At 44.3% G+C, this 14450-nt stretch overlaps 1 protein-coding gene across 1 annotated transcript in view; it reads right to left on the bottom strand.

Moving 5' to 3' along the window:
* The window catches only part of LOC127622994 (cyclic nucleotide-gated cation channel beta-1-like), a 56768-nt gene that overhangs the window by 28556 nt on the left and 13762 nt on the right, over positions 1–14450 (bottom strand). The window contains 6 exon segments of the mRNA XM_052097218.1: positions 2515–2794; positions 7751–7775; positions 7874–7940; positions 9512–9529; positions 9624–9774; positions 9892–10028. Of these exon segments, the coding sequence (XP_051953178.1) occupies positions 2515–2794; positions 7751–7775; positions 7874–7940; positions 9512–9529; positions 9624–9774; positions 9892–10028 (678 nt within the window).

Genomic DNA, 14450 nt, shown 5'->3' with positions numbered 1-14450 from the left:
TGTTTCAGTACTTTTAATACCCTTTTACAAATCCATGTTTTGACCTTTTACAATTCCTGTGCTTTGATCATTTCAATGAATGAGGCATATTGTATGATCTGCCTTAAGCGCCTCCCATGCCATGCCCACAGAGGACACTGAGGACAAATTGGTTTCTACATAAACATTAACTTCTGTCTTTAACATTTGTTGAAATGCTGGGTCTTGTAGAAGGGATGTATTGGGATGTGAAACAGTGATTATGATCTATAACTCTGCAATAAATAGAATTGCATCTATGCTAATATTATTTTATTTGTTTCACTGTCTCAACCTGGGGACTCCTATCCTGAGGTCACCAGATCTGGCTGGATCCAGCTCCATTCCTTCTTCATGTTGGACTCCACTGCTACGTGTCGCTGTGTGATGATGACTAATAGCAACCGGTGCCAGCCAAATATTACTTCAATCTATTACGATGGACTTCAGAGGATGAACTGATGCCAACTCCAACCATAAGACATGGGATACTGCATATGTCATTGCCTGAACCTTGGACTTAGGACAGACCTCACCGAAATTACCAGAGGAAGGAACACTATATCATAATTCTTAAGCTTTTCTTTTAATAGGGTGCCCCAGCCCATTAACATTCCACATGGAGAGAAACATTTTACCTATATTAAAGTGTGACATAATGACATGCAAAGAACAATTGTGTACCTTAGGCTAACATAGGCTAATTATATAGACCACTATCCAACATTGATATAACCATAAAATCCTTAATAACCCACAGAAGAAAAAAAAAAAGATCCGCTTCAACCTTGCCCATAACATCTCAACTGGCGTCCATCCCCCGGAAATCCAACGGTTCATGCACGCTCACTAAATTTTCTGCAACACTATTGCTACAAGATTACTTCAGCCAGGTGTTTTTAATTATTTTTTAACAAACCATACCATTGAACTGCACATAGAAGTTTTAAATGAAATAGGCCCCAGTAAACAACAATATCGAACCCCCAAAATGAACAAATTAACTCAACAACAAGTCAACAAAGGGAAGAGAGAAAAAAAGTAAAGCGAGAGAGAGAGAGAGAGAGAGAGAGAGAGAGAGAGAGACAGTGAGAGAGAGAGACAATAACAAATCCTCTCAGACTGCATCAGCAAATGTACAATGTGTATTCTATATTATTGATTCAGTGTGGGCAGAGTTACCCACTCACTCCATTGATTTAATGAAGGCCATAGCTTGTCGTGGGCACATGAAAGTCTTATGTCCATCCTTGGCATCAATGCTCAGCTTAGTCGGGTAAAACAATGCCAAGCTCACATCCTGTGCATGAAGTAACTTATTACACTCTTTGAATCTATCCCATTTCGCTTGTTTAGCACAGGCAAAGTCCGGAAACCACAATGTTGTAATTCCTCACAGCATGTAAAACAATGTCTCTGTCTGCCGTCTGCAAGAATCTTGCCAGAATGGATCGGGGTGTGCCAAACACCCCGGTAGGTAGACCGAGAGCTATGTGCGTGCGCTCTATTTCCAGATAACGGCCCGCTGTTTCAAACAAATTCAGAATTAGCCCATCCAGAAACTTGACCATATCTTGCCCTTCCTTTCCTTCAGGGACTCAAATTAAATAAACATTATTACTTCTGCTTCAATTTTCTATATTTCATTTTTCCCACACCTGAATTTTGGTGGCCGGCGGGTTAGTCTGCAGCTCTTTCCCGGGTGCTTCCAGAAACTCAATTCGCTTTTCATCCTTGTCCATTCTTGTGATCAACGTGGAAAATTTTGCCTCCATAGATATGGTCGCTCGACGTATTTCCACGAGGCCCTACATTTCAGATGAGATTTTCGTTATTGTTGCATAATTGTTCGCAATATCTTGAGCTACATCCTGAGGCGCGCTGACCTTCCCAGCCGGACCCCCGCAATCTTGCTCTTGAGAGGAGTCGGACACGTGCAACAGTAAATGCTTTTTAATGTCCCAACAGACCAACAATTTAGAATTCTTCAACATCCTACACTCCCAGCATTGTTTAACATTCAAAAGCAAGTAAGTTCTCACCAAGTAATATTGATTGAAAGGATAAATGTGGCAGAGTGTTTTGGAGCTCGCCACTAGGCTGCTTCCACTCGCATAGCGTTACATGACTCTCAAAAATGGCCTCTTTAAAACAGTGGCCCACTAGGGGGCCTCAGCAAACTTTCAAGTTGGCAGTGAGATGACATAAAATGATTTCAAATAAGCTATTTTAAAATAATAAAACTAAACAAAAATTAAGATGTATGCCTATGACATTTAAACTTACTGTTCCTGAGATTTCTGGAAAAAAACAATTTATCATGACTAAGTATTTCAATTTATTCACACTTTTAGTTTCTGGAGGATCGTTTCCTTAAAATTGTCTTGGGCAATGCGGCATCTTGGAGTAAAAAACTGAGAACCACTGCTTTAAAAGACTGCCAGTTTCTTGACAAAGCCAGCACAAGGTCAATCTGAGCCCAAAATTCCCTCTCACCTCTCCTCTATGCTTGCTAAGGCAGTCTCCTCTGCCTCTTTCTTGATGCTCTCAATCAGAGGTGTCCAGCGCTCTGTCTGGGTTTCTGCATCCTCCTGCTCCTGCATGGCCAATACCTGCGGCAGCGTGTTGGGCAACACCTGCAGCAGAGTTGTGCTCTCCTGCTGGACCTGCTCTTCAGCCTGGATGTCCTGCTGGGTGGCCTGCTCCCTTTGCTTGGTTTCCCAGTCTGAGTCCACCTCCTCCAGCACCATGTCAGATGGGTCCTGCTGGATGCAAACTGAAGGGAAGACCACACCATCACCATAGGCTTAAAGCTGTAGTAATGGAACATTTATTAATTTTGATAGCACAGAATAAGGATTTTATTTTTACATGGCTTTGAAAAATTGTGAATACTTTTGTACTTTGATTAAAAAAAAAAAATTCTATAATGAAACGTCTAGGTTACATATGTAACCTCCGTTCCCCGATGGAGGCAACGAGACGTTGTGTCAGAGAAGCGACACTAGTGGTCTCTCTTGAGCGCCGATATCCACCTCTGATCTATGAAAAAAGGCCAATGAGAGTTGGCAGCCGGTATTTGCATGTCCCGCCCCCGGACATACGGGTATTTAGGCGGCGCAAATACGGGAGTTCATTCAGGATTTTTCTGAGGAGCCGGAAATGGTCCGGCCACAACAGTGGCTCGGCTCAGCGACATGGCGGGGAAGACACAACGTCTCGTTCCCTCCATCGGGGAAAGGAGGTTACATACGTAACCTAGCCATTCCCCTTCTGTCGCTCTCTCCACGTTAATAATAATAATAATAATAATAATAAATTTTATTTATAATGCACTTTACATTTCAACTAAATCTCAAAGTGCTACAGTAACAAAGAATTTAAACACAGTTCCAGGAGAAATAACACAAAATCAATAAATAGCAATAAAACACCAGAAAGATAAAAATAAAATCATGAAAGTTAAAAGGCCTTTTGAAATAAAAATGTCTTAAGGCCCTTCTTAAAAACCTCCACAGTTTGTGGAACCCTTAGGGTCTCTGGGAGGGCATTCCAGAGCCGTGGGGCGACTGCCTGAAAGGCCCTGTCTCCCATAGAGAAGAGTTTAGTCCTTGGTTGGTACAGGCAGTAGGTAGAGGTAGAGGAGCGGAGGTTTCGTGTGGCGTTTTGTGGTGTGAGAAGTTCAGTGAGGTAGGCAGGGGCAGTTCCATGTATGCACTGATGGGTAAGGAGACATATTTTGTACTGAATTCTGTGTTGGATGGGCAGCCAGTGTAAGAATTTCAGGACAGGTGTGATATGATCGTATTTGCGCCTCCTCGTCAGGACCCGGGCAGCGCAATTCTGAATATGCTGGAGCTTTTGCAGGCTTCTGCCAGGGATCCCGACGAGGAGGGCATTACAATAGTCCAACCTGGAGGAGACAAAGGCATGGATCAACCTCTCAGCATCCGGTTGGGAGAGTGAAGGGCGGAGTTTGGCAATGTTTTTAAGGTGGAGGAAGGAGACCTTACAGAGGTGGCGGATGTGGGTGTCCAATGCGAGATTTGAGTCAAATCTGATTCCGAGGTTTGTAACAGAGGTAGACAGGGCGGTGTGATGACCAAAAATGAATATACTGCTGAGGGAGGAGGACTGGGTTTGGTGTGGTGTACCGATCAGAATGGCTTCGGTTTTACTGCTATTTAATTGAAGAAAGTTGTCAGACATCCATGCCCCTATGTCCTCCAGGCAAACCTGAAGTGCAGACGGCAGTGCTGAGGGGAGTGAGGAGTCCATTTTTATGTATAATTGTGTATCGTCTGCGTAACAATGGAATGAAACGTTATGTTTATGGATGATGTGACCAAGGGGCAGTAAGTAGATGTTGAAAAGGGTCGGACTGAGGACAGACCCTTGTGGCACTCCGCAGCTGACCGTGTGGGGTGATGATTGGGACTGTCCTAAAGCCACATACTCCGACCTGCCTGTGAGGTATGACTGGAACCAGCTTAGTGTAGTCCCCGAGAGTCCAACCTCAAACTGGAGACAATGGAGCAAGATGTTGTGATCCACGGTGTCAAAGGCAGCCGACAGGTCCAGTAGGAGGAGGAGAGATGGTGAGCCCTGGTCTGCAGTCATAAGTAGGTCATTCATGACGCGTACCAGAGCTGTCTCCGTGCTGTGTGCTGCTCTAAAACCAGACTGAAATTTTTCGTATATGTTATGGATGTGAAGGTGATTGTGAAGTTGGGCTGCAACAACTTTTTCCAGAACTTTAGACAAAAACGGCAGGTATGAAACGGGTCTGTAATGAGCCAGGATTTCAGGGTCAAGTGACGGCTTTTTTAGATGTGGGCGGATAACTGCAGTTTTGAGAGCTGGAGGAACCTGACCGGATTTGAGTGACTGATTGAGGATTACTGTGATCAGTGGACTGATGGCTGTAATGTTGGATTTTAATAATGGTGTGGGGAGAGGGTCCAGTGAGCATGTGGAGTTTCTCATGCACTTTATGATCCTCTCCACCTCTGTCTGAGAAATGCATGAGAAGAAAGAAAATGTGTTTAATGGATTTGTGAGACTGATTTTGGAGGAAAGTGGAAACTGTGGCAGAGAAGTTGGACCGGATTGATGCCACCTTGTTGGTGAAAAAGTCCATAAACTTATTGCACTGGTCTGAACTGATGTCAGCATGTGCACGTGTGGGAGGTTTAAGAAGAGAGTTTATTGATGCAAACAACTGTCTTGAATTTCCAGTGCAGTTTGAAATTTTATGTGAAAAATATTGAGACCTGGCTATGGTGAGTGCTTTGGAGTAAGATTTTTGGTGTTCACGGTAGGCCTGTTTGTATACATGTAAGCCACTGGAGGTGAATTTCCGCTCCAGGGCACGGCCAGCCGTTTTCATCCTCCAGAGCTCTGTTGTATACCAAGGAGCTGACCTGGAAAAGTAACGTTGTGTCAGAGAAGCGACACTAGGGGTCCACTTATAAAAGTACCATGTGCTGAGCCGTGTACGTGAACTGCTGATACAGGAGCGAGCAGGTATTCAGGGATGCATATAGCACGGCGACCGAGGCAGCTGTAACTGCCTAAGGGAGACACGGGGTAGGAATGCACAGCCGTGCAAACAGGAGAAAGCCGCTGTTGTGCGCCGTGGAATCCAACAGCATGCAGCAGAGGAATGACAGGAACTCGGTGTGTAACACGCAGCAATTGCAGACACGACCATCGGCTCCGAAGAAATTTTCTGAATGAACTCCCGTATTTGCGCCGCTTAAATACCCGTATGTCCGGGGGCGGGACATGCAAATACCGGCTGCCAACTCTCATTGGCCTTTTTTCATAGATCAGAGGTGGATATCGGCGCTCAAGAGAGACCCCTAGTGTCGCTTCTCTGACACAACGTGGAGAGAGCGACAGAAGGGGAACTGGTTTCATTTGAGTTAAAAATATTAATTAATTTAATTAAATCAACATGACTACATTAGGTTCACCAACAAAAGTCATTTTTAAAGGTCAAATCGATAAGAGATGTGTCCTTTTTTACAGTGTATACTGAGTTCCAATGAGATATTACAATTACCAATTTCTTCTTTCTGGTTCTTGTATAAATGTGTCGCATTGAACGTGAAGCCAGATTTCATTTTCAATTTTTTATAATTTTACGTATCGTGAATTAAATGTTGTAATTTGGAATTACATTTATCTTATTTAACATATTTAAATTAATTCTGATCATTTATATTAATAAAAATAATAATAATAATAATAACAAATAATAATAATATTTCCGACAATGTTAGATTCATTGATTGCATTAAAAATTCATATTGCATTAAAGATGAATGTATTATATCAGTGTTTAGATACATTTAAGACTGTTAAAATGTGCACTTTCTTAGTTTTAAAAAACATTTAAAAAAGCTATTTGAGAAAACAAAGTTGCATTGTGTCATAACATGTTAAAATACTGAAATTTACTTTAATAATTTCTTTAGGCATTTTAGCTACTTTATAATTGACCAAAGCTTGCATTAGCTTACATCTGCATCTGACATGTATACTTTGTAATGCTTCATAAAAACAGAGCAATTATTAAAGTTTCACACAACAAACAATCTGCTTTTCAAAATAATTTATTAATTAGTGATATCATACAGCGGACAAAGTAAGGTAGCTGCCTGTGCTGTATTAGCGATAGCCTTTCACAATGATGCACAGCAAAAACAAACAACATCAATATAAACCATAAGAACATTCCACCTTGTTGAAGTAAAACCTGACATCGGTGAATCGTGCACAGTGGCTTTGCTAACATGCTAAGCATGATAAAAACAGGTAATGGGTTCTGTTTTGTAAAGCAACAGAATCCCTGTTGCTTTTTAAAGCAAGCAGTTTAAATATTGGCAAATGCATTTAGAGGCATATATGGGCATTTATATATCACTGCTTTATAGCATCAAGAACTGGGATACAATATGTTTCTTAAGCAGAAATGGACACTGTAAACCAGTGGTTCTCAACTGGTGGGTCATGACTCGAAAATGTGGTGAAATGTGGTTTGATCCAGGTGTTAGGCTTAAGCTGTTGTTGGCCAGTTAAATTTTTTTTTAATTTTTTATATTCAGCCAATATGTAATCATTTTGAATATTACTGGTTCTAATGCATTTTATAGTACTATTAATCCATTTCAATGTTTGATTTAAGCACATTATGTTTACTTTGTACAATAAATAATTCTGGTACTGCGTTGGGTCGCCACATGATGTCCAATATAAAATCTGAGTCCTAAAGCAAAACCAGTTGAGGAACTTGTTATAATTAACAGAATACACCATGTAGTATTACATAAAAAAGCACACTATGCATCAAAACAACAAAAAAATGTTTTAAGATGTGTTGTATCTCTGTAGAACTCTACAGCATATAAATATCTCGTCTATCTGAATGTCTCTTGCTGTCTCTGTGTGGAGGTAATGACTCTCCAGTCTTCTTCTCCTTATGTTTAGGGGGCTTTAGAGACCTTCTCCCCTGCAACAGAAGGAGAAGAGGAGCTGAGTTAGAGTTTGTCTCAATTACCTCCATCATAAAAATTCGCAGAGACAAACACCCTTTCCTGCAATACTGTGGCTGTAGTCTGCAGCATACATGCACATAAATGCACTCTATTCTGCAGTATCACCAAGACTTTGCAAATGATGTCTACGTGTTAGATGTGTTGAAAATAGGGTTAATTTTTAAACTTACTGCTTTGAACAGCATCAGAGCTCTCCTGCAAACAAATACAAAGGCAATGGATTAATGGAAGACTAAAGGAAGTGAATTTCTTTATTTGTTTTTCTGTTTGGATGCATGTGTTTGATAACTTACCTCTTTTGGTTTCAGTACTGGTTGCGGCATCATGCGACCTAGCCCCTGTACAATCCTGCCAACCATACTGAAAAACAAGTGAATAACAATGCATTATATTAGATGCATGTAAAACATAAAAAACAATACTACATGTAAGAGCACATACTCTATATAGCCCATCACTAAATTGCTGTAAAATGAGTGAAGTCAAATAAGGGAGGCAACAGTAAAGCTATATCACAAAAAAGATAAAGTTTCCATTGTAAGTGCATTCATATAAGCATATTTTTCTTTTGTTTTTCCAAAAACAGGAAAGAGTGAAAATTATTTCTGTTTTAATGGACTAGCATTTCACAGTCCTGCTAATAAAATATATTACCTAAGCTGGTCTTAGCTATTTGAAGCTCGTCTTCCAGTCTAACCTACCGAAAAGTCCCTAAATATCCTATAAAACCATCAGTAACACTTTACATAAATGTTCCCTTTGTAAAGGGTTTATAATGCGGTTCATTATTGACTAATAATACATTTACAGATGCATAATAAATCATTATTATGCAGTTGTCCATACATAAAAAGGGTGACTTTCACACAATACTTGCCAAACAGTAAGCCATTTTATGTTACATGCTGTAAATGCTTAATGACACTTATTAAATATCAGTAACCCATGAAAATGTACCTTAAAATAGACACAAATGATGCATTTAAGGAGTTGCCAACAATAGAAACCTGTACATAATGTTCACTATGGTTTAATGGTCATCAGGCTTTATTATGTGATGTATGCTGTGAAAGAGCATGAAAAACTGAAAAGTGTTTTTGCAGAGGACTTTAGGTAACTATGGCTAGGTAAGTTGGCACACCATGTCGGAGTAGCACCATTCCTTGTACATTAACGTAACAAGGAAAGAAACAACACAAATGAAACAAGACATTACATTAATGCATTTAAACACAAAATGGATTGAAGCAAAATGACATAATCCCTCCATTTAATCTTACTAGAATTGTCCCCTAAACTGAGCATTGATGCCAAGGATGGACGTAAGACATTCATGTGCCAACAACAAGCTATGGCCTTCATTAAATCATTCAAACTAGAATTCTCCATTTTTTCTGAATTGTGAATTAGGGCATTTTATGTTTTTGATCAATATAAGTATGGATTAGTGTATTATTAAGAATTTATAATATGTACGTTTAAATGCTCACAACTTGGCAAGAATTGCGTCACCCTTTAAATTCACGATGTTAACCACATATAAATGATGTATAATGCATTTGTAAATTAATTGTCATTAGTCATTAATGAACCCTTTTATATACCCCTAACAAAGGGAAAATTAATGCAATGTTACCAAACCATCAACTCAGACCAGCCTGACCAGATTGGAAGATCAAAACCAGTTTAGGCTGGTTTAAGCAGGGTTTTTTTCAGCAGTATGATGTCATCCTGCAAGAATCTATCAAAAAAATTGAGCATGACACTGGAAAGTCCCTTTAAAGCATTACCAATATTGGCTCATCATTAGAAGGAACAGTCTAGCATAGTAAATCTCCACAAAGCTTATGTTTCCTGTCAGAAGCTACAGTAATTATAACTGGGGTATCAATTCTACCAAGCCAAAGTCCTGTCACGAAAATGCTACTTACTTAACCTCCTTGTCTTTGCTGAAATATTAACAAACATATAAAACATTGTTAGTTCTTATAATAAGTACAGTAGTAGAAATGTCTTGACAGAATGAAGAAGCAATACATATACCCTGTAACGTTTGAATCCTCAACAGCTTTGGGTGGCTCAGGAGCTACAGGTGCTGGTGCAGGTGCTGGTTTGGGTTCTGGTGCTGGTGCAGGTTTAGGTTCTGGTGCTGGTGCAGGTTTAGGTGCTGGTGCAGCCTTGGGTGCCGGTGTGGCTGCAGGTATGGGTGCAGGTGTATGAAAAATGAACATGCAGAACACTCTGTCACTAAGGAAGCCCAACTGAGAAGTCATGATGACACTCTTGATGACCATAAACAGGTCAATTGTACCTGGCTCTTGTTTGCAGGGCATCAGAGGAGCAGACGCAGGCCTCTGCGCTGGAGTTTCTGAACCGGAAGGAGGATGAAGATGCATTGGAGACTGAGGGACTACCTTCTCAAAACCATGCTTGATCCATTCTATTACTCTGAAACAGAAAGGGACACATAGATCAAGATAATGAGACAGAGAGAGGGAGGAAGAGGGAGCTGGATGTAGTAGCCGTACGTAAATTTATTTAGCTCTTTTAATATCAGTGCATTGTCCAATTAAACTTAGTTGAAATGTAAACCCTACATACAGTATAAACTAAATATTAATGGAAGCCCCCAGCCAGAAGTAATTGTTAGAATAAAATAGAGGACTAACTGGATTACATCAATAAGCTATGTGTGATAGACTTAAATCCTTTGGAATTATATGATTACGAGAGAACATATGTAAACAGCTATAAATGAAGTTAGCTGGTCTCGAAATATAGGGCTCTTTCCTCAATTCTTTATGTGTAAAATGTCATTTCACACAGTCATTATATTAAATTATGCATGCCTTATTTCAACAGCAGCAATAACAAATCATTATTAAAGATTATTTCTTAGAGTTGAGTGTGCATGAATAAAAAAATAAAGATAAAAGATGAGACTAAAAATACACAGTCATTTCTTTTCTGGCTGTGTGGCATGGATCATTGTCCTGTTGGAAAAAAACCTTCCTCAGATTTGGGGAACATTGTCAGAGCAGAAGGAAACAAGTTTTCTTCCAGGATAATCTTGTACATGCTTGATTTATGCGTCCTTCACAAAGACCAATCTGCCTGATTCCAGCCTTGCTGAAGCACCCCAAGATCATCACCGATCCCAATTTCCAGACCTGAACCCCATTGAAAACTTCTGGAATGTGTTTAAGAGGAAGATGGATGGCCACAAGCCATCAAACAAATCCGAGCTGCTTGAATTTTTGTGCCAGAAAGTCACCCAACAGCAATGAGAAAGACTGGTAGAGAGGTTCATGCCAAGACGCATGAAAGCTATGATTGAAAATCAGGGTTATTTCACCAAATATTGATTTCTGAACTCTTCCTAAGTTAAAATATTAGTATTTTGTTGTTTAAAAATGAATATGAACTTGTTTTATTTGCATTATTCAAGGTCTGAAAACACAGCATCTTTTTTGTTATTTAGACCAGTTGTAAACTGGAGGCAAAAAGTTCGGAATAATGTACAGATTTGGCTGTTTTGGAAGGAAATTGGTACTTTAATTCCAAAGTGGTGAATTAAACACTGCTGAAAGCTATTTGATTCATTAAATGAAGCTTTGTGTTTGTGTTTGTTTTTGAGTTGCTACAGTATGCAGTAGACTCTCATGTCTTAAGGTCAATATTAGGTAAAAATTGGTAAAAAAAAGAAACAGCTTTCTCTTGAAACTCATCAATCAATAATTGTTTTGAGGAATGAAGGCTATACAATGCTTGAAATTGAAGATTTTATACAAAAAGTGTACACTTGTTATGTATACCCTGTCTTGTTTCACTGTTGCCCTTTTGTTTGCCATTTTTGTCACTTTTGCATTTCTTACTTTTCACTTTAGTCCCTTATGTAACTCCATAGTCCCCTTGTTAGCGTTCGTGTTTTCTGTCATTGTTTTCACCTGCCCTCATTAGTTTGCCTTTTGCTTCTGTTAATCACCTTGTTATCTTGTTTGAGTTCTGTTCGTTCATTGGCCCCTTTTTCCCATGTTTATGTATTTATACCCTGTTTCTTTGTTCAGTCCTTGTCTATCGTTGTTTGATGTTAGCCTGGTGTGTGTTTCCTTCCCGAGTCCTCTGTTTGTTTACATCGTGTTTAGTTAACAGTTTTTATGTTTTATTTCCCCATTGTGGGTTGTTCCTTTGTGTTTACCTGTTTGTTTATTAAATAAAGTTTAAACTGCGTTTGGATCCGCATCTCCTTGTCTGCCTCGTTGCTCAAGCGTTACAGAACGATAGAACACAAACAATGGATCCAGCAGTTCAGCAAGCTAACTACAATCTGCTCTGCTTAAGGCAAGAAGACCACCCTATAGAAGACCACATCCACGACTTCCTGAACCTGGCGAGTATCTCAGACTTCCCGGACTCAGCCTTGGTGGTCTTCTTTAGGGGCAATTTGAACACTGAGCTGAGGGAGCGGTTGCCACAGGCAACGCACAGCGGGACGCTCTGCGACTTCCTGGAGGCGACCCTACTAGTTTGCGGCTCACAGCTCACCGTGGGCGTCATTGAGGAGGACCCTACCTCTCCACCCACGGTGGTGACTCTCCAGTCGTCCCTAGCGCTCCCAATCAAACCAGCCCCTTCTGTCAGCGAACAACCCCCCACGCCAATGGCTTCCCTTGAACCTGCACGGCCAACTTCGTCAACCCGGAGGAGGAGGAGAAGACAGGCTTCCGCCTCCCGGCCCACGCCTGCCCCGGTCTGCGAGCCAGAGCCCACGCCTGCCCCGGTCTGCGAGCCAGAGCCCACGCATGTCACAGTGAGCGAACCAGCGGCCACGCTTGTCACAGTGAGCGAGCCAGCGGCCACGCATGTCACAGTGAGCGAACCAGCGCCTACGGCCTCTACCGTCAGCGAGCCTGAGCCCTTGCCAGCCACGGCCAGCGAGCCTGAAGCCACGCTGACCAGGAACAGCATCCCAGCTTCGCCAGTCACATCAGCCAGGAGGAAGAGGAGAAAGGGAGAGGTCTCTGCACTCCAGCCTCCGCCTGCCGCAGCCCCATGCCCTAAACCCCCCTTGGCTTTGCCCTCAGCGCCCGGCGAACCCAAGCCGGCACATACCACGGTAACCCAGTCAGAGCCTGTAGCCTCAGACGTCAGTGAGCCAGTGCCGATAGCCTCAAACGTCCGTGTGCCAGTGCCTGTAGCCTCAGATGTCCCTGAGCCAGCGCCTGTAGCCAGGACCGTCCAAGAGCCAGCGCCAGTGGTCATGCCCGTCCTAGAGCCAACGCCTCCCGTGCCTTCCAGGGCTCCGCCTCTGGAGCCTACCAGGGCTCCGCCTCCCAAGTCTCTCAAGTCTCGAGTCTTCCAGGGCTCCGTCTCTCAAGCCTCCCGAGCTTTCCAGAGCTCCGCCCTCCGAGCTTCCCAGAGCTCCACCTCAAGCCTCTCGAGCCTTCCAGGGCTTCGCCTCTCAAGCCTCTCGAGCCTACCAGGGCTCCGCCTCTCAAGTCTCCCAGGGCTCCGTCTCTCAAGCCTCCCGAGCTTTCCAGAGCTCCTCCTCGAGCCTCCTGGGCTCGCCTCAAGCCTCTCGAGCCTCCCAGGGCTCTGCCTCTTGAACCTCTCGAGCCTTCCAGGGCTCCGCCTTCCAGGCCTCTCGAGCCACCGAGGGCTCCGCCTCTCGAGCCTTCCAGGGATCCGCCCCCGAGCCTCCTACGGCTCCGCCCCCAGAGCCTCTTGAGCCTCCTGCGGCTCTGCCCCCAGAGCCTCCTATGGCTCCGCCTCTCGAGCCACTCAAGCCTTCGACGGCACCGCCCTCAGAGCCTCCCGAGCCTCCTACGGCTCCGCCTCTTGAGCCACTCAAGCCTTCGACGGCTCCGCCCTCAGAGCCTCCCGAGCCTCCTACAGCTCCGCCTCCCGAGCCTCCTACGGCTCCGCCTCTCGAGCCACTCAAGCCTTCGACGGCTCCACCTTCAGAGCCTTCTACGTCTCTGCCCCCAGAGACTCCAGAGCCTCCTACGGCTCCGCCTCCCGAGCCTCCTACGGCTCCGCCTCTCGAGCCACTCAAGCCTTCGACGGCTCCACCTTCAGAGCCTTCTACGTCTCTGCCCCAGAGCCTCCCGAGCCTCCTACGGCTCCGCCTCCCGAGCCTCCTACGGCTCCGCCTCTCGAGCCACTCAAGCCTTCGACGGCTCCACCTTCAGAGCCTTCTACGTCTCTGCCCCCAGAGACTCCAGAGCCTTCCTGGTCTCCGTTCCTAAAGCCTCCCACGGCGCCGCCTACCTCGGCTCCGCCTCCTGAGCCTCCTTCAGCTCCACCTCCTGAGCCTCCCTCAGCTCCGCCTTCTGGGCCTTCTGAGCCATCACCTCCCTCGGCTCCGCCTCAGAGGTCCTCCTTGTCTCCGCCTCACACGGCTCGGCCGGCCTCCCCTGTGGCCACTCCATCTCCTAGGCCACCAAAACCGGCCTCTGTCCTGTGGTCACCTCCCAGGTCCCCTGAACCGGCCCTTGGCCCACGACCACCTCCCAGGCCACCAAAGCCGGCCACTATCCTGTGGCCTCCTCCTGACCCGGTCCCTGTCCTGTGGCCTCCTCCCAGGGCTTCTGACCCTGTTCCCGTCCTGTGGCCTCTTCCCAGGCCCCCTGACCCAGTCCCTGTCCTGTGGCCTCCTCCCAGGGCTTCTGACCCTGTTCCTGTCCTGTGGCCTCTTCCCAGGCCCCCTGACCCAGTCCCTGTCCTGTGGCCTCTTCCCAGGCCCCCTGACCCAGTCCCTGTCCTGTGGCCTCCACCCAGGCCTCCTGACCCTGTTCCCGTCCTCAGGCCTCCCCCCTGGCCTCCTGACCCAGTCCCTGTCCAGTGGCCTCCTCCCAGGTCCCCCAAACC

The sequence above is a fragment of the Xyrauchen texanus genome, chromosome 29 (assembly GCF_025860055.1).
Source record: "Xyrauchen texanus isolate HMW12.3.18 chromosome 29, RBS_HiC_50CHRs, whole genome shotgun sequence".
Lineage (NCBI taxonomy): Eukaryota > Metazoa > Chordata > Actinopteri > Cypriniformes > Catostomidae > Xyrauchen > Xyrauchen texanus.
Note: the sequence above shows the minus strand (reverse complement) of the source record. Positions and strands in the feature narration are given on the sequence as shown.